General features: G+C 39.3%; 1 protein-coding gene across 2 annotated transcripts; it reads right to left on the bottom strand.

The window, feature by feature from the left end:
- Positions 1-12,635: 12,635 nt before the first annotated feature.
- On the bottom strand, positions 12,636-20,673 carry LOC137606008 (beta-2 adrenergic receptor-like). 2 transcript variants are annotated; one of them, XM_068331023.1, is made up of 4 exons: positions 20,448-20,673; positions 17,994-18,150; positions 17,589-17,880; positions 12,636-16,723 (listed from the first exon to the last, which is right to left on the bottom strand). In XM_068331023.1, exons 2-4 carry the CDS (start codon positions 18,145-18,147, stop codon positions 15,694-15,696), a joined length of 1,476 nt encoding a protein of 491 aa, XP_068187124.1. In that variant the 5' UTR covers positions 18,148-18,150; positions 20,448-20,673; the 3' UTR covers positions 12,636-15,693. The 2 variants fall into 2 exon arrangements, with proteins under 2 accessions (XP_068187124.1, XP_068187125.1); XM_068331024.1 differs by lacking the exon at positions 20,448-20,673 and having other exon boundaries at positions 17,994-18,626.
- Between the last annotated feature and the right edge of the window lie 207 nt (positions 20,674-20,880).

Below are 20,880 nucleotides of genomic sequence, written 5' to 3'. Positions count from 1 at the left end.
TCTGTCTCACTCAAAGAGATTTTTTTTTAATTATTATTACACTATCAGTGGGTTTTACTAAAAATTTAGCGTAGGACACATTTGTTAGTTCACAAGCTTCAAAGGCTTCTTCGCTTCTCTCCAGCATCCAAAAGCTGCAATGCTACACCACATGAACATAAGATAGTGACCTGCCTGGTCACTATCTTTAGGACTGTCCTGAACAGACTGGAGCGTAATTTGACACACACACACACACACACACACACACACACACACACACACACACACACACACACACACACACACACACACACACACAGAGGATAGAAAGGATAATTTTACAACAACACTGTCTGGAATTACAAGTATTTCTCATGCCCTGGACCTGACAGTAGACATGTCTGTGTGGGAGTGAGGTTACTTGGAAACCATTTTCTGATTGTCTGCATGATGCCAAATGATATCATGTATCTCAGCGTAATTTGTGACCGACGTCATTCAGCTGACGCTTCTGTCTTCTATGCTTGGACTCCAAATCATGACGCAAGTGACTGAACATTACCATTTACATGGGGATGTGTGGCTCAGGAGTGCTACTCTATGTCGCCTGAGGGAAGTGATTTAGTAGTGAATGTTCTTCTTATATTGCCCGTGTGGGAATTACTGAAGCTTTCATAGTCTACAGGGTCACAAATCCCTATTTTTATATCCTGCAAAGGTAAAATAGATACTGTAAAAGTCTAATAACTCCATAACATGTGGTTTTGTGGCACCATTCAAATCCCATTAGCGTTGTTTTTTCACCGCAGCATTGTTAGATGCCACTGTAAGCATTTATTATGAATATAAGAAATGTCTGTTGTCTTAGTTTTTCAAATGGTGACATTGCCACGATGCTGGCCAGGGATTTACAATCGCGCATTGACCAATCGTGTTAAACTCTGCTTCATCCATGGAAATGTATTTATGGGGCCTTTCCTTTTAATCCAGTTGAAACATATCTGATCTTGGTGGTGGTGGAATTGCACTCAAAGGGTTCTCTTTAAAATTATTTCATGCCAAGTGTGCTGCATTGGAGGACAGGATCAGTAGTTTACAGAGACACTGATGATTCCATCAAAGCTGACATTGTCTTCAGTCACTTTCTGAAGAATTTCCTGGAGCTGGATGGCATTATTTTGATGGACAAATGATCGCTTCTTTTTTGGGGGGAGGAAAGAAGAGTCCTTTCACTCTGATTTAGTTGTCTTTCAATCCTACAAAGAGGATTCTCAGTCTTACCTCTCATAAACTCCTCTGCCTCTCTGTATGTTCCGGTCTATCGTAGCATATTTACTGTGAGCTGGCTGTTATCCTGCCCATTTGGTCTGATCACATCATTAGAAACATGCGTGTTCAATTTTGAGCTGTTGTGTGTGAAAGATGACAGCTGTGTTGGAGTTGCTGGCAGTGTTTACAATTTTGCAGCACAAGTGTATCACGGTGTGAAATGTGCTTAGTGACGGGGAATGTGCTTAAGGTTTTGCCAAAAAAAAAAGCAAATGAGTTTTGTAAATTGGGTTTAAAGTTTGGCCAAACAGTGTTTGATTTGAAAAGAGTTTAAGCCACAGAGAATTTGGTTCGGAAAACGGGGTTTAGTTTATGAGGAATTGTTAGAAACCGTAATTAATATCTGGTAACTACAGTAACTGCTAGTGATTTAGGTGGATTTTCTTACAGAAAGCAATTGTCAGTGTCAGCAGTTCGATGTTAAATTAAGACATTTAGTTGGCAATTTACTGCATATCTGTGCAATGGAAAACAGACTTTATTTCAAATTCCACCTTAAAAAACGATCAAATGTTTCAAATCATACATGCACATGTAAATACTCACATCTAACCTACAGCACACATCAAACTGAAAGGTGACCTCTTTAACATTTAATGTGTTCATGCTGATTTGTTTCAAAGATTTGACAAATTTCTCCACTTCATGAGCAAATTAAAAATCCGTGAACTGTACATGAAATGCAGACTTTCAGTGATCCTTCATCAGCTGATTTTTGCTGGAATAGAAAGTGAGACGTTCTGGTCTCCTGCCCTTACACGACTCCGTCAGTAGATGGAGCTGGAGAGTTTCCCCCACAAACAGGTACAGTACTTCTCTTTTTCTTCATGGAGTTTGCATAACTGAAAAAAAACATACCACATCCATTTTTTTGTATTTGGTATTTTCATGTCTCACCATAACATTCCTTTTGATATATTTGGTACCAAAAGGAAAACATATCTTGGATGTGATGCATCTGTTGTTTATGGTGACTCATAAGGAAGCTGTAAATAGCCACATTGGTTGTTCTCTCTGCAGCCTCTTAGGCAGGAATTTCTCATCTCCCGTCTGCAGGATAACCACAGAAAAAGGCTTTCCTTCAGAGAAACAACAAAGACTGTTTTTTTTTCTTTGCAGATATTTGACAGAAGTCTGTTTTTTATCTTCTGAAGTTCTTTTTTTATCTGACATTTCTCCTTTATCTCTATCCCTGCTGCTCCTTTCATTATGTAGAGCCTGTCTTCACCCATTTACCTTCGTCTTCAGCAGCTTCTGTTCCTTCCATCTCTCCCCTCTAGCCAAACAGAGCAGCTGACACAAACACTAATAGGCTTGTCATTGATTTGCTCTCAACACTGGCCTGAAGTCTTCACCCTCTCATCTGCTATCTAATGCTGTGGTTCCAATGGTAATTTGAAGATGTCTAACTGCCCCATCTATATCGACGATAAAGCTTCTAAGAGACGCATTGATTTTCTGTTATCTGTCAAGGTCTATTCTTGCCCCTACACCCAGACCTGTCACCACAGTGTATTTGATGATAACTAGAGAGACCGGGCTGCTGGGACCTTTTAAAATCATTCACATCCAGCTGTGTGTAAAGGAGGTTAGCAGACGGCACATGGTTGATTGGCCTTTCATCGATTTACTGTCACCAGCATTTGTCAGAGACCACTGCAGCCCCCCCATTGATTCTCCACAATTCCACACATCCCTGATAATGAAAAGCGAGATCGAGGGGCTCAGAACAAGAGTAAATAGTAGACGAAAGGGATGAAGAGTGAACTTCAGAACCGAAAATCTGCTTTTCCATAGTATTACTTAACTCTGGACATTTTTTATTTATTGTTCTACATTACATATAAAACACACACTGACACAAACAAATTGGTATTTTGTATTACTTCTACTAAATGTTTATTCTCAGTCTGGTAGGTAGCTCAGAAATGTAAAAACACTGATTCATATCCACTTTGTAAATTTTAAAAAGCTGTTTATATCCACGGTATATCCAGAAAACCACTAAAACCAAGCAAAACACAATGCTACAATTTTAATGTATTGTAGAAGTTACAGACAAATGTTGCCATAATCAAACCAAATCTAATTTATTCCTCTCTAGTGAAACACTGGTGGCAGTGAAAGACCCAGAATGAAGGACAACATGATATGGTGATGCTGTTTGTGTTGAGAGTGACCCCACCTTATCTAATGCACACGGTCAATTCCAAAGCTAGTTCTGTGTCTCTGCAGATTGATCAAGTTCTTTGGTTTATTCTCTAACATGCAGAAGACAATATAAGGCCACTCAGATTCAAAGATGATTAAAGCACGATCATTTGTCCAGATGTAATTCCAGTTAAATGGCTGCAGTTGCTGATGAAAGATTAATAGAAGAGCATCAGATCAGTATGGCATCCCTCACTGCAATCAAAATCCAGCTGCATTGGTTCTGTCACACATGGACTGGTACGGTGTCATCGTAGTGGGTTTTTTCAGCTTTGGTGTCCGGGTGTACTCAAGAATTCAAATGCAGGAGTCTGAAGATAACATCTTGTTTGAACGATTAGGGTTAAGTTTACGTCTCCTTAAGGGACGTTTATCCCAACAAGACAATAACCTCATCATTGAACCAATTCAACATTTGTTTCAAATGCATTTGAACAAGCACAGACTTCAATTCTTTAATGAAATTCTATGGAGTATTGACAGAAAACGTACAGATTGCCCTTTTCAATTTTATTCAAGATAGGATAAATCCATAAGGACTACTGTGAGGGTCTCTGAAAGCGTAAAGGCTTTATTCACACTAACATATGAGTCATGTCAGTGCCCACGTCTAGTCAAAGCGTTCTTGAACCCCACTTTGCTTCCAGCGGCTGATATGTCACTGTTCGAGTGATTGGGTAAATAGCTAAAGCTCCTGATGAACAGGTGACACCTTGAATGGTAGCGGTCTCTGTTTCCAATTTTTGAGTGAGAACATGAAGGGAGTAGTCGGTCAAATTATTATACTTATACAGGTATATAACTACATTTGCAATCAATGTTTCTTTGAGTGAGATCTGAAGTTTAACACAGTTTGACCCAAGCTAGAGCGCCATAAAATGCTGAAGTGTTCATTTGTTCCTCACCTCGGTGTGGTGATATAATGTAATAGATGCTCATGTTCTGTACATCTGTCAGCAAAGACAGTATCCCTGATTTGAGAAACCTTAAAGACAGTTTTATAGAGCCTTAGCATTATGTCAGCAACATCAATAAACTATAAAATTACCAAAATTACTACAATGGGAGGAGGGTTTGCCTGACTTTTCAGAGAGAGAGGGAAGAACAGTACGACTCTCTCCCCTGACTAATTTTGGGCATGGCTGCTGCAGTACTGGTTGCTTCGTATATCTTATCATTCCAGAGTCATTCCTTCTTGTTGTCTATGTGTGTGTGTGTGTATGTGTATGTGTGTGTGCATGCATGTGTGTGTGTGCATGTGGGTGTGTGCATGGGTGTGTGTGTATGTGTGCATGTGTGCGTGCATGTGCAAGGCCCACACACAGACCTGACTTGTTATGGTAAAGCTTAGTTGTATGAAGATTTGTGTGTCCAGTGGACAGGCCTCCAGTTTATCTTACTGCTTACTGTATTCTGTATATGATCCAAAAATACGGCTGTAATCCCTCATGATGGAAAACTCCGTGGATCACGACCAGCATTCAAGATTAATGTTACTACACAACTTTACTCCTCTAGACTGTGATTTTGGATGATGTATTACAAGGAATACCATTAATAGTGAAATACAAACCCAAACTGTTATGAATTAATAATCACTGTTGTGCCTGGCTTTTAAAGTCCCTAATGTGCCAATAAATATTAATTACAAGGTTTTTTAAACGTGATATAATCTTTTAACTATATTTTAACACAGTAATGTATAATGTATGTATAATGTACAATGTAATGGCATGTATCCGGGAGGGTGATGGGGGGGTACAGGGCATTGGTGGCTGACTTCGTGGAGTGGTGCCAACAGAACCAGCTCCAGCTCAACATCTCCAAGAGAAAGGAGATGGTGCTGGATTTCCGGCGGGCACCTCCCTCTCCACAACCAGTGATCATCGAGGGCAGTGAGGTGGAGGTGGTAGAAAACTAGAAGTACCTGGGACTGCAGCTAGACAGCAGACTAGACTGGTCACTCAACTCGGACTGTGTTTACAAGAAGGGGCAGAGCAGGAACTACTTCCTGAGGAGGGTGGCCTCCTTCAACATCTGTCCTAAGCTCCTTCTCATGTTCTATCAGTCCGTAATCTCCAGTGTGCTGTCATACGCCATTGTGTGTTGGGATGGGGGGGCCAGCAAAAGAGATATGGACCGTCTGAACAGACTCATCTGCAGAGCGGGCTCAGTGGTTGGGCTGAGCCTGGACTCTGTGGAGACAGTTCTGGAAAGCAGGACCATGTCTAAAGTTAAGGCTATCATTAACAACACCAGCCACCCCCTATACACCACCTTCTCCCAGCGGAGAAGCACCTTCAGCGGCAGACTGCTGTCACACAGCACCTCCACAGAGAGGCTGAGGTCCTCCTTCGTGCCCCGTGCCATCAGGGGGTACAATGACTCTCTCAGGAGGAGCAGGGGGGAGGTGGCGAGGTCAGCAACGCGGTTGAATGGATTTAATTTAATTTTATACTGTTTATATTTTTTAATTTTATACTGTTTATATTTTAGTTATAGTTTAGTATATAAGTACTGTTAGTGCTGCTTGTGTCTGTTAGTGTAGTGTATGTCTTGTGGTATGTCCTGTGATGTCAGTGTTTCTTTTTCTCCTGGTGTTTATCCAGTATTATTCGTTATGTAATGCCTGAGCAGTGGATATATACAATTTCCTCTGGGATTAATAAAGTATCTATCTATCTATCTATCTATCTATCTATCTATCTATCTATCTATCTATCTATCTATCTATCTATCTATCTATCTATCTATCTATCTATCTATCTATCTATCTATCTATCTATCTATCTATCTATCTATCTATCTATCTATCTATCTATCTATCTATCTATCTATCTATCTATCTATTTCAATCTTTCAATCCACTGCTTTGGATAGGACTGCAGGATCTCAACAGTTATAGGGTCAGCGGCTGAAGGTGAGACAATTATAGTCATCTTGTCTTTAAGATTAAGATTTACATTATTGATCCCCGTAGGGAAATTATTAGCACACTGGATCACTGGACGACCTGCTCTACCGCTGACCCACTGCCGCCCCAATTTTTTTCTTTAAGAAAAGAATCAATGAAGGAAGGAAGAAAGAAATGAAGGAAGGAAGGGAGGCAGGGAGGGAGGAAGGAAGGAAGGACAGTAGGAAAGAAAGAAGGAAGGAACCAAAGAACCAACAAATGAGCGAATGGTACAAAATTTTCTGTGGACAGGGTTCCATATTTACACCACTAACTACAATGTAGTTGTATCTCCACTATGTGGGACTGTTTCTACTATACTCACTTTTTTGTTTTCCAACACATAAAGGTACTCTGTGTCTACTTTTTAGTTTAACCCCCATTGAGGCACCATAAAATCTGAGCTGTTACTTAAAGTTGATATGAAAACCCAGGAGATCTTTGAATGGTCAGGGAGGATCATCATTAATGTGCTACTAGAACAGAATATCCCACTTCACCCATTTCTGCCAACATAACAAAAAAAGCCATGCGTCTTTAGAGGTAATAATTTCAGCCACTACAGATCCTTATGAAGGGTCAGCCATTCCTGTCTTTGATAGCTGATGACAGGATCAGAAGGTGCAGAAAGACGTGTGTCACTATGAGGGTGATGCTGCCGCAGATTCACAAAGTGTCACTATGATGATCTGTTACATCATTCCTGGAATGAAAATGCAATGGAAAACAATCCCTGAAAAAGTACCTGATGTCAAAGCTGGGAAAAGCAGGCACAGTGGAAACACAGGTCATAGTATGTCTTTCCTTAAGGGGGATGACCTGCCATGAACTTGAATCAGGGAAAAATGGAATAAAATGAACTATGTACATTAGTTCATGACTTACTATATCATGATAACAAGATGCATTTGTACACACTGCTGTACAGTATAGTGTTGATTTTTGGTGTTGAGATGCTAAGAAGAACTGTAAACTGTACAATAAAATCTAATATGCATTTCATTGAATTCACATACAGGGACTTGCTACTTACTGCAATGCAATCTGGGTTAAGGTCAGGGTTAGGGCAAAGAAATTTACTGCAAACATATTTATAAACAGAAGAGAATCATTGGAAGAAAAGCGATCAAAATAAAATTTGAAAATGAAACACACAAAAACCCAGAAAATAATGATGTGATTGTATAAAATAGAATTAAAAAGACAATGGACGCAATTCAGTATCAAACCTTTATGCTTTGTGGTAATGCTCAATATGCTGATATAATAATTTTACTTTAAAAAAAGTACTGAAACTGCTTCTGGTTTATTGTATGGTGTTACAGTGAAAAGTTTTACAGTGCATGGTGTTCTGTAGTAATCAATCGCAGTTACTGTTTGTTTACTGTGGTTCTCTGTACAGTACATATTAAAGCAATCATCAACATGATCATCACAAACATATGAGAGTCAGGGCCATCACCTCAGAGATATAAGGGTTCAAATAACAAGAAAGAAATTTGTAAATACAGTACCAGCTATTTTAAACAAATGCAAATACATTTAAGGCATATTTTCTTATTTACAAAAAGACAATGGTGAAAATGGAGTCATTCTCCATTTTCCTCTTTTCATGTTTGACATGCCAACATTTCTCCTGATGTGTTTGTGCTTTGTCTATAACAGTGCCATCTGGAATTCATAAGCAGCTTGGTAGTGGAAAATCCAGGAGGCTTGGCAGACCTTAAAGGGCAGTTAATAACATAAATAAATAAACTAGCAGAGTCTCCTATTTGACAAACCAAGAATCAAATAAATATATTTCCTTTGCTGTAAAAAAAACTGAGGGAGGATGGAGCCTTTTCTAAGCTCTGGTTTGTATCTGATATGAACATCAGAAATGAATTCTTTGGAGTAGCAGCAATAACTTTGTGATATGTGTAGTGTCTAATTATTTATTGTGTGAAATCTGTTATGATCTGAAAATTTCATTTTTCCCTTGAAGTGTGCCTCCCTCAAGTGCTGCTATCTTAAATTATGAATATTAAATATAGTATATTTAAATAATTTCTTTAGTCTTGGGAGTAAGTAAATTAAACTCTTTTATATCAGTATAAACAAAGTAGACCCAAGGGACTCAAAAATGCACCACTGTGTTTATTTGCAGAATTGCTTGGGAGTTTTATAAAATCAACAAGCCATATTTTTCTTGTTATTAAATTAAATTTTAATCAGCTTCTAAATGTATAAAGCAACAAAAGCAAACATCCCAAAATATCACCTAAAACACAAAGACCATACATTTTTGAAGTGAAATCATCTGTAATCAGTGTGTCTGCCATCAACATGGAGAACAGCAGGAATCCTCCTCCTCATGGACACACCCAATGTCATCCAGTTGGCATCAGAACCAGTTGCCCAGCCCTGATACTCTGACAAGTTTTCTTTTCTTCCAAAGCTCAATGTCTTCCTATACGAGTTAAATAAAGGAGTGGTCATTTGGGATGAACTGGAAAATAGGAGTCATGGCTATTTCCCTCAAAAACAATTCATGCTCAAGACTTGTCACAAAAGTTAAGCCAACACACCGTAGATGTGCCAAAATGTTTGATTTTTTTGTAAGAAGAAAATAATTCTGTTCCACATCTTTAAATCCTTTATTAAATCCTTTAGTTTATAATACCATTTAAACTCCATGTGAAGTTGGACCTTTGCTTGGAGGTCAGATCTCTGTTGGAAAAGTCGACGCCACATGTGGTCAGCAGTATTTGCCAAAAGGGCTACAGACCAACAGAAGGACAATCAGGAATATTTAACTTCCTGTGCTCCTTTGGAACTGTACCACGGACCCCCGCTGAAACACACTCACACTGGCTACATGCTACACAGACACGTTCAGAATGGCAGGCTACAAACTGCGCACCCATATGAATGTATAGCCCTGCACACACACACACACATGTTGCAGCTTTTGCAAATCTTTTGGATCCAACAGACATTCAGGAAATAGTAGGAAAGTACAACTGAATAGACACAAGGACACACGTTAAATTGAATTTTCAACATAACAGCATGCAGCACTCTTACAATGTACAAAATTATATGTTTTTCCCGCTTCAGCAGAACCTTCAAACAGGTGGTCAGGGCTCGAAGCCAAAACCAGATAAAGGCTCTGCTTTACAGTCGGACGCTTGACCAGCATGCCACCGCAGAATGACGTCTGAGGGAGACAGAGGGGCTGTATTTATAGACCAAAGCTGCCACAACTCATCAGTGCAGAGTTCAGTTATGTTGTGGTCTGATATGTTGTTGTGTTTATTAAAGGAAAATGCTAATTATCACATTTTATTACTGTTTTGTTGAGAAGAAAAGCTAGTCCACAAACGGCTTGTTTATTTCTGTACCAACAGTAATAAGGAAATTTACCTTCCTGTGAGCTTTGCTCCAGTGGACTTTGCGAGATTGTCCATCCAACCATTCTCTTGTAGATGAGATAACGTCATCAATTCTACATCCGCTTATCTACCTTGTGGGTCATGGGTCTGCTCGACCCTAACCCATCTGGATATGGTCTGGGGGTAGGTTACATCCCAGGTTACATAAAGACAAACAACACACTCAAACCTCTACACAATTTAGTGGGGTCATTTCACTTAAATTACATATTTCTGGAGGTGGGAGAAAGGCAGAGAATGTTGAGAAAACCCACACAGACACAGGGAGAACATATTAACTTCACAAACAATGTAGCCCAGTACCTTCTTGCTGCGAGGCAACAGTGCTACCAACTGCTACACCATGCCACCCTCTATGAGATTGTATGTTTTAAAAATGTCTGAAAACAACCATTTGTGCTTCCTCAACCATTCAGGCAATGTGTGCTGAGATAAGTCATTGTCCTTGAACTCAGAGAGTTATTTGTTCATCTTTTTTGCTGTAGGCAGCTGGAAGGGCAATAAATACCTTGTGTTAGCACCGGACCGGAATTGTTTTGACCATTTGTGGAAACATGGGGAAATCTTAAACATTAAGATGTCGAAAAATGAAAGGTTCTTTTGCTAATTCATTGGAAAGCCACAACCCTGCTCACGAACAGCTCAGAGCAGCAGCATGTAACGCTCAACTGAAATGTTGCTGGCTAGTGTCACCTTAAACTGGTTGGCGTTTCAACATACACTCCCTAAGGTGTTTTTGACAGAGACCACATTAAAATAGTAATACGATTTCTCTATTTATTCTGTTATTTTTAAGGCCATTGGTCTTGAAGTGATGGTTATCATCGCCAGTATGTCTACCTTTCTGTCTATCACAGTAATTCTTCATCAGAGTTTACCTGGCAAATTGTACTTACTAGCTAACTCACTACACTTTGTATCCATACACATTAACCATTATCAATAATTGTGCTTTTTTCTAATTTGAATTTTTCTGTAAGTTTTCTTTTTTGATGTTTTTCATAGATACTTCTTTGTAAGGTGAGTCAGAAGTTTGCCAAATTATTTGGTACACCTCACCTCACTAAAAAGTTCACAAACATATCAACCGTGATAAGTAGTACCTGAGAATATTATGATATTTCTACGAATTTTATTTTTCCTGGAAAGTTGGTTACATCTAGATGTCTACCACATGGATGAGTCAGAATCATTTTCCAAAAAACAGAAACAGACATTTGTGAAAGGTGAACAATGAAGCAGACAGAAGACCCAGGCCATCCAGGCTACCTTAGATCTCTGTGCTCAATAAAGTTAACTAGACTTGTAGTAAAAGGTTCAATCGAAAACGCTGCTTCAGTTCTGAATGAGTGGTGGGGAATTCTTGACATTGAACTGTTCAGAGCATGTGTGTTTTTATCACAAGTGTGGCATTGCAATTGAAAGAAAACCACATTGCACATGAAACTGTGAGCGACATAACAAATTTAAATTACATCCAAAGGTGTTCAGCTATCATTGTTATATAATTTAAAAGCATAGTACAGTTTAAACTGTAGTAGCGTTGGCCTTTTTCGTAAGTATTAATAACTAATATTGTAATGATACCATGACCTATTTGGTGAGAGTGAAAGAGGACAGTTGACATTTGTTAGTCATCCTGCCTCAGTAATTAGTTCTCTTCAAAGTATGGATTAGATAAATTTGATAGTTGATCTACCCAGGTGTTTGTTTGTCCTCTTTCAAGTCTTGCAGGGTTTTTCTTTTTCTCATTCACCTAATTGCCTCGGTGTAAAGAAGATTCTTGCCTTGAGTGAATCCCAGATGCCTCCACCCAAGAACCAAATGGCAGCCAAATATTATGTAATGTCTCCATGCAAGAAAAAAAAAGAGCAGCCGCCCAGGCCACACAGAAACAGATGCACACAATTAAGACACCCAGGAGTTGAAAAAAGAAGAAGAAAGAAATCGGAGGAAAAACAGCTTAAAAATTTTATACACAGCACTTTTGTGGAAAAAAGTACAAATCTGACCATCTAATTAAGCTTACTGAATAAAATATGTAACATTGTCTATGTTTCTATGATAGTTATCCATTTCATGTCACTTTACAGTATAGTAAGAAATTGACAATGTATTTCTACATGCTTAACACAAATAGACAAATGCGCAGACAGAACATCTCTGTTCTCACTCACCTTATTTTGGCAGGAGATGTTGGTCCGCTTTGGGTCACGCAGCAACACAAGCTCACATCTATAAACTGTCTGTGATCATAAGATTCATTTGGCACATCTCTCTTGCTGTAACACACAGGCACACACATACACACACGATCACACACAGCACATGACATACAGTATCTACGTTTTCCATTGGGCAGATATAGCACACAAATTAATGCATTATAGGGAAGACGTTGTGTGTGTCTGTTGTCTGGGAGGCACACCTCCAGCCCTGTGTGTCGACACACAGGCCAGGGACTGTTTTCTGATCTCAAGGGATTTAACTGCATCTGCTTGTCAACACGGGTGTGTGCCGGTATTTGTGTACACTTGTTCGGTGTGTGTGTGTCTCTGAGTGCTTGTGAGTGACACACAGGATGTCTGTGATTGCCCATTGTGAGCTCTATAACGCTGTTAACACCTCACATCATACAAAAACACAGATGTGTCCAGACAAACTCATCAGGGAAGTGAGGTCATTGTGAAAAGGAAAGAGAGAGGATGTAAAACATTGGAGGCTTCATCTTTTTTAATCTGACACTTAAATTCTGCAAAGGGATGAACAAACAAAAAATGTGTCAAAAAACAATCATGGAAAATGCTTTTCATATTCCAGTGTCAAAAATCCGATTTATCATGATAATCTAATAAGTAAACCAAACACTGACTTTGGCTTCATTGTCATCTGTTTTTAGGAAAAAGTTCCTGCAAATTAAATGCCAAAGACCACCAGCAAAAGTGAATTAGGCTTGAAGCCTTCAACCAATAGAGGTCAGTAAAATTAATAAAAGTGAAGTTCACAAGGGACACAAAACACATTCAAAAACAGATTCAGATTACAGGGTCTAAACTCAAAACTACCAGGAGTGGAAAAATAAAAAAAGTCACAAATGGAGACGTCAAATATAAAACACACAGAACCAAACAGGATAAACAAACCTTAACCATATTTTACCCTTAATGTGTAAATATGAAACCTTTTCCTTGGAAATGGGATGCATTCAACGCCCTCAACACTAACACATCAGCTGTAGCATTTCCATAGCTGATACTGTAGCTGCTGTGACTGTTTGCACCTGTCACTGCATGTCGTTCCTTGTACACACACACACACACACACACACACACACACACACACACACACACACACACACACACACACACACACACACACACACACACACACACACACACACACACACACACACACACACAATCATGCACACACGCACATGATGAGCACAGTCAGCCAAGTCGAGTCTTCGAGATTAACTAGGATGACTGAATAAGCACAAAAAGCCTTTCTCATCTGAGCTGAAGAGGCTCCAGTCTGAGGAGAATCACATTCTGATTTTCACAAAAAGCCTTTTCAGGCAAACTTTGGCAAAACATTCAGATTCACAGACATTTACGATGTGTCTTATGAGGAAATATGACTGTGAAACCGATTGTTGAAAACTGCTCAAACTCATACAGGTCTTGGTTTGCTGCGTTGTCCTCTTGATGAATCGGTCATTCTGTTCTGGATTGTTAGTGAGTACCAGTGAAAACCAATGCTTTAGTTGGAACTCCAAGGAAACATTAGATTACCATCCAGTCTCAGAAAATGTGTCTTTTATTTCTCACAAGAGTACTTGTATATCCTGCTAAATATTAGAAATTTTAGCAAGATTACTGCACCCAATTCTTTAGAATATACAACTCCAAATGTTACCAGGTTGTTTATGAGAAAGCAGGCTGTGAGTTGTGTCAGGCTGCAGCTGGGTGGAAAGGGTAGCACTGCTGCACGAGGACTTCTCTGTCTGTCACGCACACACACACACACACACACACACACGGGATACAAATACTGATTTCTTTACATTTCTTATTTTATAGACAGATAGAAATTAATTTAGAAGGTTCCAACATCACAGTTTGTTGTAACTGGTAGAAAATCTGAGTGTCACATACATTACAGAAAAATAACAAATATTCAATGTCATGTTTCAAGCTCTCAGATGCACACATAATGACACCTCATTTGTACAAATCAGACATCACAGCTGGATTTACAGTACATAATTACCACTCTAACCTACAATTCCTTGTTTTTTAATACCTTGCTAATTTTTTACACAACATAAATGTTCAGAGTGTTTGATTTGCAGGCATCTATTTGCCATATTTGGAGGTTTTTAGAATAATTTTCTGTCCATATAAAAGAAGGGTTGCAAAGTTTATTGTCAGTCCAGGACTTCATATTTTGTCACATAATTTAAATCATTTCTCAAATATAAACTGTGAGATAGCTAGTTTATTTTACCACTTTGTTCTGAAGTTCATACAGAGTGTAACAGAAAACACGGAGACACATGTCACTGCCTGAAAATCATCTCCCCTGCTCTGTTTGACAGATTATGATGTTCCCATTACAAAGAGGTAAAACAGAGTAGGTAGAGGCTTATGTTTGGAGAGTGAGAGAGAGAAAGAGAGCGAGAGAGCGAGCGAGACAGACAGAGAGGGAGAGAGAGAGAGAGAGAGAGAGAGAGAGAGGGTTATTCAGGTAAATACTAATTATTTTTGATTAAATCATTTATAAGTGTGATGGATCCCTAAGAACACCTTATATTTTGTCAAAGTTGTTTATTTCAGATTTGTGTATTTATGTTTTTCTCATCTGCTCTGCTTGATACTTTAAAGTGGTGGCGCTCCATTAAAAAATTTCATGCACATATCAGGACATAATTTTTTTTGGGTCAGACTATAATTACGTACGGCTGAACCTAGTATTATATATTACATAGTCATTCAGTATGTATTGTTTGTTATTATCAGCAGACCATTTGCACTGAAACTTGTGCTTACCAATAATGAAGAAGTTGATGCTAAAGTATATCGTAGCATCTACACCTTTGACATTGTAGATGTGAGGAGACAGAGTACAAAGGTTGCCTCCTCCCATCTTGATCATTATCAACAATTTCAGGCAACAACTTATGACAATTTTTCTACACTTTGGAGAAGCAAATTTTCATTTTCCTATTGGAGAACACTAAAAGCACACTTTGGAATGCACGAGCATGCATGATTTCTGACTGAAACACATATAATTCAATCCTGTTGGCCCATATTTCAGCAGCTAGTACGTCATATGCAGTCTGTTATGAGATCACCTTCCTGTTATCAATCTTTCGATCCCTCTTTGGTGAAGTTTTGTAAACTGTATATTTTGCACATGATTACACAAACTGGTGTGACGCAGCAATAACTACAACATTGTCACTAAGTTTTGTTATGAAGCCTTGAGAATTCCATGAAGTCAGACCTCTTTCATATGTAACACATCACTGAATATGTGTCACTTGTGTAGCTGCCTTTATGATTTACATTGTTATGAGGAAAGTGTAAAAGAAATCCTCAATAGAATTGAATGAAACACTCAAATCTAACAAATACTAACAAATACACAGTAGAGTTTTGACAAAGATTTTTTTAAAAACCCATCATTCTCAAGTAAAATCAACCTTTCAAGCTTAATCAAACTGATGTTTAGTGCACAGCTTTGCAGACACAACCTAAACTCTAGTTATCCAACTGGTCATGCAATAGAAGCCTCTTTTTCCTTATAGCTCCCATTAGCAGACCTGTTAGCCTGCCAATTTGTCAGGGATCCAGGAGCTACTTCTAAAACTTGCAGGCAAGGAGTTTGAGGAGCCAGTGTTAATGTGCTGTCTCGAACAGAGTCCTCAAAACTTCCCTCCCACTCTAAAGTCTGCTGAAGGTTTCCTCCCCTTACACCATTCAGGTCTGAGCTCCCAGCTGTCCTGCCAGAGGGGTTGGAGTTGCAATGTCTCTCCCTGCACCAGCCCCATCGTCTCCTTCCTCCCCAGTTCCTCCTTTTGCCCCTCAAACAGAGAATCTCCTGAAAGGCATGCCTGAAGTCAGGGCTGCGACAGTAGATGAGTGGGTTGAAGGCTGAGTTGGAGTATCCCAGCCAGTTGAGTAGTCTGAAGGGCAATACAATGTCACCCAAGTTGAGGAACGTCATGAGGATGTTTAGGATGAAGAAAGGTAGCCAACACAATGTGAACGTTCCCATGATGATCCCCAGAGTTTTTACTGCCTTATGCTCCATAAGAGAGAATTTAAGACGCTTTGTGGTTGACTGTTTTGCTTCTCCTCTTTCTGCTCTGGCTCTGCTCTCTCCTATAGTGCCCATACCACCTGTGTTACGTGTGTTTATTCTGTCATCATCTGCTTGCTCTCCCACTTCAGTTCCTGCCCTGTGTTTATTCATTGCAGGACTATCATTGGGATCAGTCAGTGGTGCTGTATGATGCAAGTTATAAAAGTGCCTCTCCCTTCCTCTGATCTTCTCAAGCTGTTTCTGGGCCTCTTGGAAGACCCGACTGTACAGGAAAATCATCACCACAAGTGGCAGGTAGAATGAAATGATCGAGGAAGACACTGCGTACGCTGCGTTGGTGTTGAAATCACAGCAGGATTCATCCGCCAAACATCTGAGAGCTTCCTCATCACTTGACACCCATAACTTCAGATGGATCGGCAAGAAGGAGATCAAGGAAGCCACAACCCAAACACAGAGCACCACTGCATAGGCTCGACCTCTGGTTGACAGCAAAAACAGAGAAGCACACAGTGAGGAATAATTTCAATAGATTGTTGAATCATAGACTGGTCATGGATACCTTTCAGATTTAATATGGTGTAATAAACATGTTGTAAACGAAACAAAACTGCTTTTGACTAACAAATTGACTCTGAAGTTTTTGCCACATCTGAAATTACAGTATGTTACTCTTTCACACCAGTTTTGCATCTCATTCCTACATGATTAGAACCATGATGGAAAAGTTAAAAAAGAAAGTATTAACTCAGTGCAGATGAACCAGATGCGAGATGTTGGGGACTTTCCAAAATGTTTTTTTGATCACTTGCCACTCTTTTCCAATTGTGTAGCCTAAGGGTTGTTGTTTTTTCACTTTCAACAACAACTTACCACTACCCTTGATTTCTGTTTTCAACCTTCCTTTGGCGCAATAATGACTTATATAAACTGTATGTTGTTTTTTTTAATTATGCATCAGCTTTCCATAAGATCTATGAATTGTGAACATTTACAAAAGATTCAACCTGAACAAACTTTCCAGCATTCAGCATCTGTGACTGTACCTTACATAATGTCCAAACAGGTATTGCCTATGACAACTTGGAAAACTTGTGCTGTGACATCAGTGGTCAGGGTGGGGCTGGATGGACAAGATACTGGAAAGTTTGTCCATATAAAGAGTGTTGCAGCAGCAGTACTCCCTTCTTTGTGACTCATTCAATAATAACCAATAAATGTCAAATTCATCAGCAACATCCCATCCTAAAGTATTAAAAGATGTCCTTGTATGTATTTAGTAAAAATCAATTTTGACTGAGACTCTAAACTTCCACTGGAGGAAGAACAACTTAAGTTGTTCATACCTGGTAAGTAGTATGGGGTAGCGCAGTGGCGATGTGATGGCGAGGTACCGGTCCAGTGCGATAACGCACAGGGTTTCTATACTTGCTGTGACACACAGCACATCAGTCGCAGTCCAAAATTCGCACATGAAGTTTCCAAACCGCCAGACTCCCAACAGGATGTAGCTCGAGCCAAAAGGAACCACAATCAAGCCCATGATGAGGTCAGCAATGGCGAGCGACGCAATGAAGAGATTGGTGATGGTCTGGAGTCGCTGAAACCTCAGGATGGCTGTAATCACCAAGATGTTACCTGAACAGAAGAGAAAAATGCACCTAATTGACATAATCATCTATAAAGCCAGTGGTAGAAATATTTTTGGTTTCATGTTTTACTCCGCTTGAAATGTTTTGTTTGTAACTTACCGAAAACTATTGCCAAAATCAGAACAGCCATCGCAATACCCAGCAAGACATGCTCTACATCATTGTATTCTGATGGCTTCGCTGACCAATCAGAAACCAGGGAGACATTGCCAAGTTTTGATCGGTTAGCCAGTGCATTACTGGCATGTTCCATGATCTACAGCCAGAAAACACAGAACACAATTTCGTTCATATTGGATCCAGTCATCCCAACAGCGCTCAATATGATGTTCCAGTTCAGGCCTTCCAGTCTTTTGAACAGAAGTGAGTTTTTTTCAGACTAATATTATATGAACCTTTACACGTATCTACTGCTGGAGTTCATCAATTTATCCTAAACAATGCAACATGGCCTCTTAAATAAAAGCTTGTGCTGTGTTGATTTTTTTTTTCCAGACGATTTCACACTAGAGACAGGAAAAAGAGGATGAGGGATAACATGCAAAAGATGTCTCCAGTCAGACTTGAGGCACCAATAAGTTATAATGTCAGCAGACACTTTGAACAATCTACATTTGTGATTTGACTCTAGTTGTGCCAAATATACAACAAAGCCTAAAGAGTTGTGTAAAATACTATGTGAGATACAGCAGTGTGTCTGCAAAGCAGTGGCAGCACTGGTGGAGCACAAAGACGCAGTGAACATATGTTGCAGGGCGAAGACTGTTAAGCTATGTCATATTGTGGTCAGTCACATTTGGAGCTACTTTCTGCTAGTTGGCTTCACAGTGGAGGTATGCATACTTGTCTTGCTCTTATACATAATGTATGTGAAATAAACAGCACTCAGGGTTTGTGTTTTTGGAGCTCCTGTGACTCACTCTAGAGTATGTTTTGTTAACAGGATCCTCTGTGTGCATGTGGACTTGGATTAATATGTATGTTGGCCTTGTTTCAACACAATCCAAACACTTGCAACAGGTGTTCATGCCAGATGTAAAGAGAGACACATTGATTCACAAGTGTTGACTTGGTTTCTCACTCGGTCAATGAGTAAACTGTTGAAAGTTGGGATTTGCTTCAAAATGTCAAGGATAACTTTGTCAAGACAATTTTTTAAAAACAATCACGTCACAAATGCAATAAATTGCCTCTGTGTAAAGACATACGCTTATAGCGTTGTTAAGTCACTTTACTGATACAGTGCATTAATTATTATTTCCAGAAATGTGTCTAACTCAACACATCCACAATTGGAGAAATTAGGTGCCAAAAGCCAGGCAAAATAAGGATACATTGCAACGTTAACTGCAAAATCAACCTTTAAATGCGGACACTCGAAAGCCTGTTGAATGATCTGTCTGCCCTTGACAATAATAATCTCTGAACACAATGCTAGTCTCTATATAACTACTGCAGCTAGAATACATGTTTGTAAGACCTCAAGTACACATGTTTCTTGAAGCTTCACCCCACTGCCCTTTACAGTAACAACCTTACAGGGTGCCTTGTGAGTGGTACCACCCTTGACCAATGATATCAATAATATGGCTACCTGCGCTAATACAACACCAAGCCAGAGAAAGAGGCCTCAAACACCACCCTATAGCTGCCTAAGCAGTCACACACACAAAGAAACTTAATTAGCATTCTTAGGCCGACAGTCAGACAAAGTAGATTTACTGAGACATTAGTATGGCGACATTTGCGTGATCAGTGGTGGTAACTACAAGTACAAACACACTGGCATAATTAAGTGCAAACATAAAAATTTACACACAGTAGAGCCCGCTTTTACAGTACTTAGTAGTATAAACTGATGGCAGTAGACTAAACCGTTAGGTAATTGAGATGTCATTTCACACTCTGTGTAAAGAACATCACACATACTTAAAGAACAACTTAGCAATAAAACATTTTTATGAACTGATAATGTAAACCATGCACGTATAGACACAAGCTGTTCCTCTTTAGTTTCACCGAAACAGAGGAACACCACAACGTTTAAACAGTCAGACCTATTTTTGTTTCAATTATTTTTGTTCATGGCTGTATTTCTGTGGCATCAGAGTGATGATTATTATCATTTCGACATACATGCAGCAGACCTGTTAATCTGTTCACAATACCATCACCTAATGTTTACTGACATGAAAAAAAACATAAAATTAGTCCCTATAACTCAGTTGTAATGAAGATTCTTGCTTGCCTAAACTGTAGACCATTCTCACTTGAATATCTTTTTTTTTGTCCAAGGTTACTTTGGACAAACTTCCTGATTTTCAATAAAAAAAATTCCAATGTATAAATATTCAACATCCCTATGTTTTAATGTCTTTTTAAATTCTGAAATGTATGAACCAGGGGTCACATATCTAACGTTGGACCTTAAAATACCCATGGTGTTATCATGACTAGATATTTTTAAATATATGCATGCACTCAGGAGAACACAGTGTATGGGTGAAACATGTGTGCTTAAACCAGACTTAGAAATGCTGTTAGTTCTCCTACCTCCAGGTTCTGTGCTCTCCTTTACAATCCAGATATTTTATACTCCAGGCGTTTTTACATCCACAACACAAAAGTCTCATTCTAAACAGTTTGTCAGCCACTCTTTGGTGTCTCTTCTTCTGCTGAGTTGTGAGTTGTATGTGAAACACGCACCCACACACACTCACATAATCTTATCCTCTCTTTCCAGTGCACGCTCTTGCTTAAACACACTCTTTCAGCTCTCAGCCACACTTGCCCTTTTCAAGCTGCTGAGTCCGTCACCTTTTTATAAACACTCCCTGATGACATCACAGCAGGAGTGTGACCAATCAGAGGACAAGGAATGGCTTTTAGCATATATCACATGTCTGTCTGTGTATTCACGGATCAGAAGAACCCAATTGCCCCATGGAAGCATTTGTTTAACCTTAATTTATTCAAGGGGAGTCCT

The sequence above is a fragment of the Antennarius striatus genome, chromosome 13 (genome assembly GCF_040054535.1).
Source record: "Antennarius striatus isolate MH-2024 chromosome 13, ASM4005453v1, whole genome shotgun sequence".
NCBI classification, from domain to species: domain Eukaryota; kingdom Metazoa; phylum Chordata; class Actinopteri; order Lophiiformes; family Antennariidae; genus Antennarius; species Antennarius striatus.
The sequence above is the reverse complement of the archived record's forward strand: the minus strand, read 5'-3'. Positions and strand labels throughout refer to the sequence as shown.

What these genes read in the sequence shown, in the direction of transcription:
- LOC137606008 (XM_068331023.1), bottom strand. Translation starts at nt 18,147, where the DNA reads ATGGAACATGCCAGTAATGCACTGGCTAACCGATCAAAACTTGGCAAT. An exon ending in GATTTTGGCAATAGTTTTCG is followed by an intron (nt 17,881 to 17,993) that starts GTAAGTTACAAA and finishes TCTTCTGTTCAG; the next exon opens with GTAACATCTTGGTGATTACA. An exon ending in TACCCCATACTACTTACCAG is followed by an intron (nt 16,724 to 17,588) that starts GTATGAACAACT and finishes GCTGTCAACCAG; the next exon opens with AGGTCGAGCCTATGCAGTGG.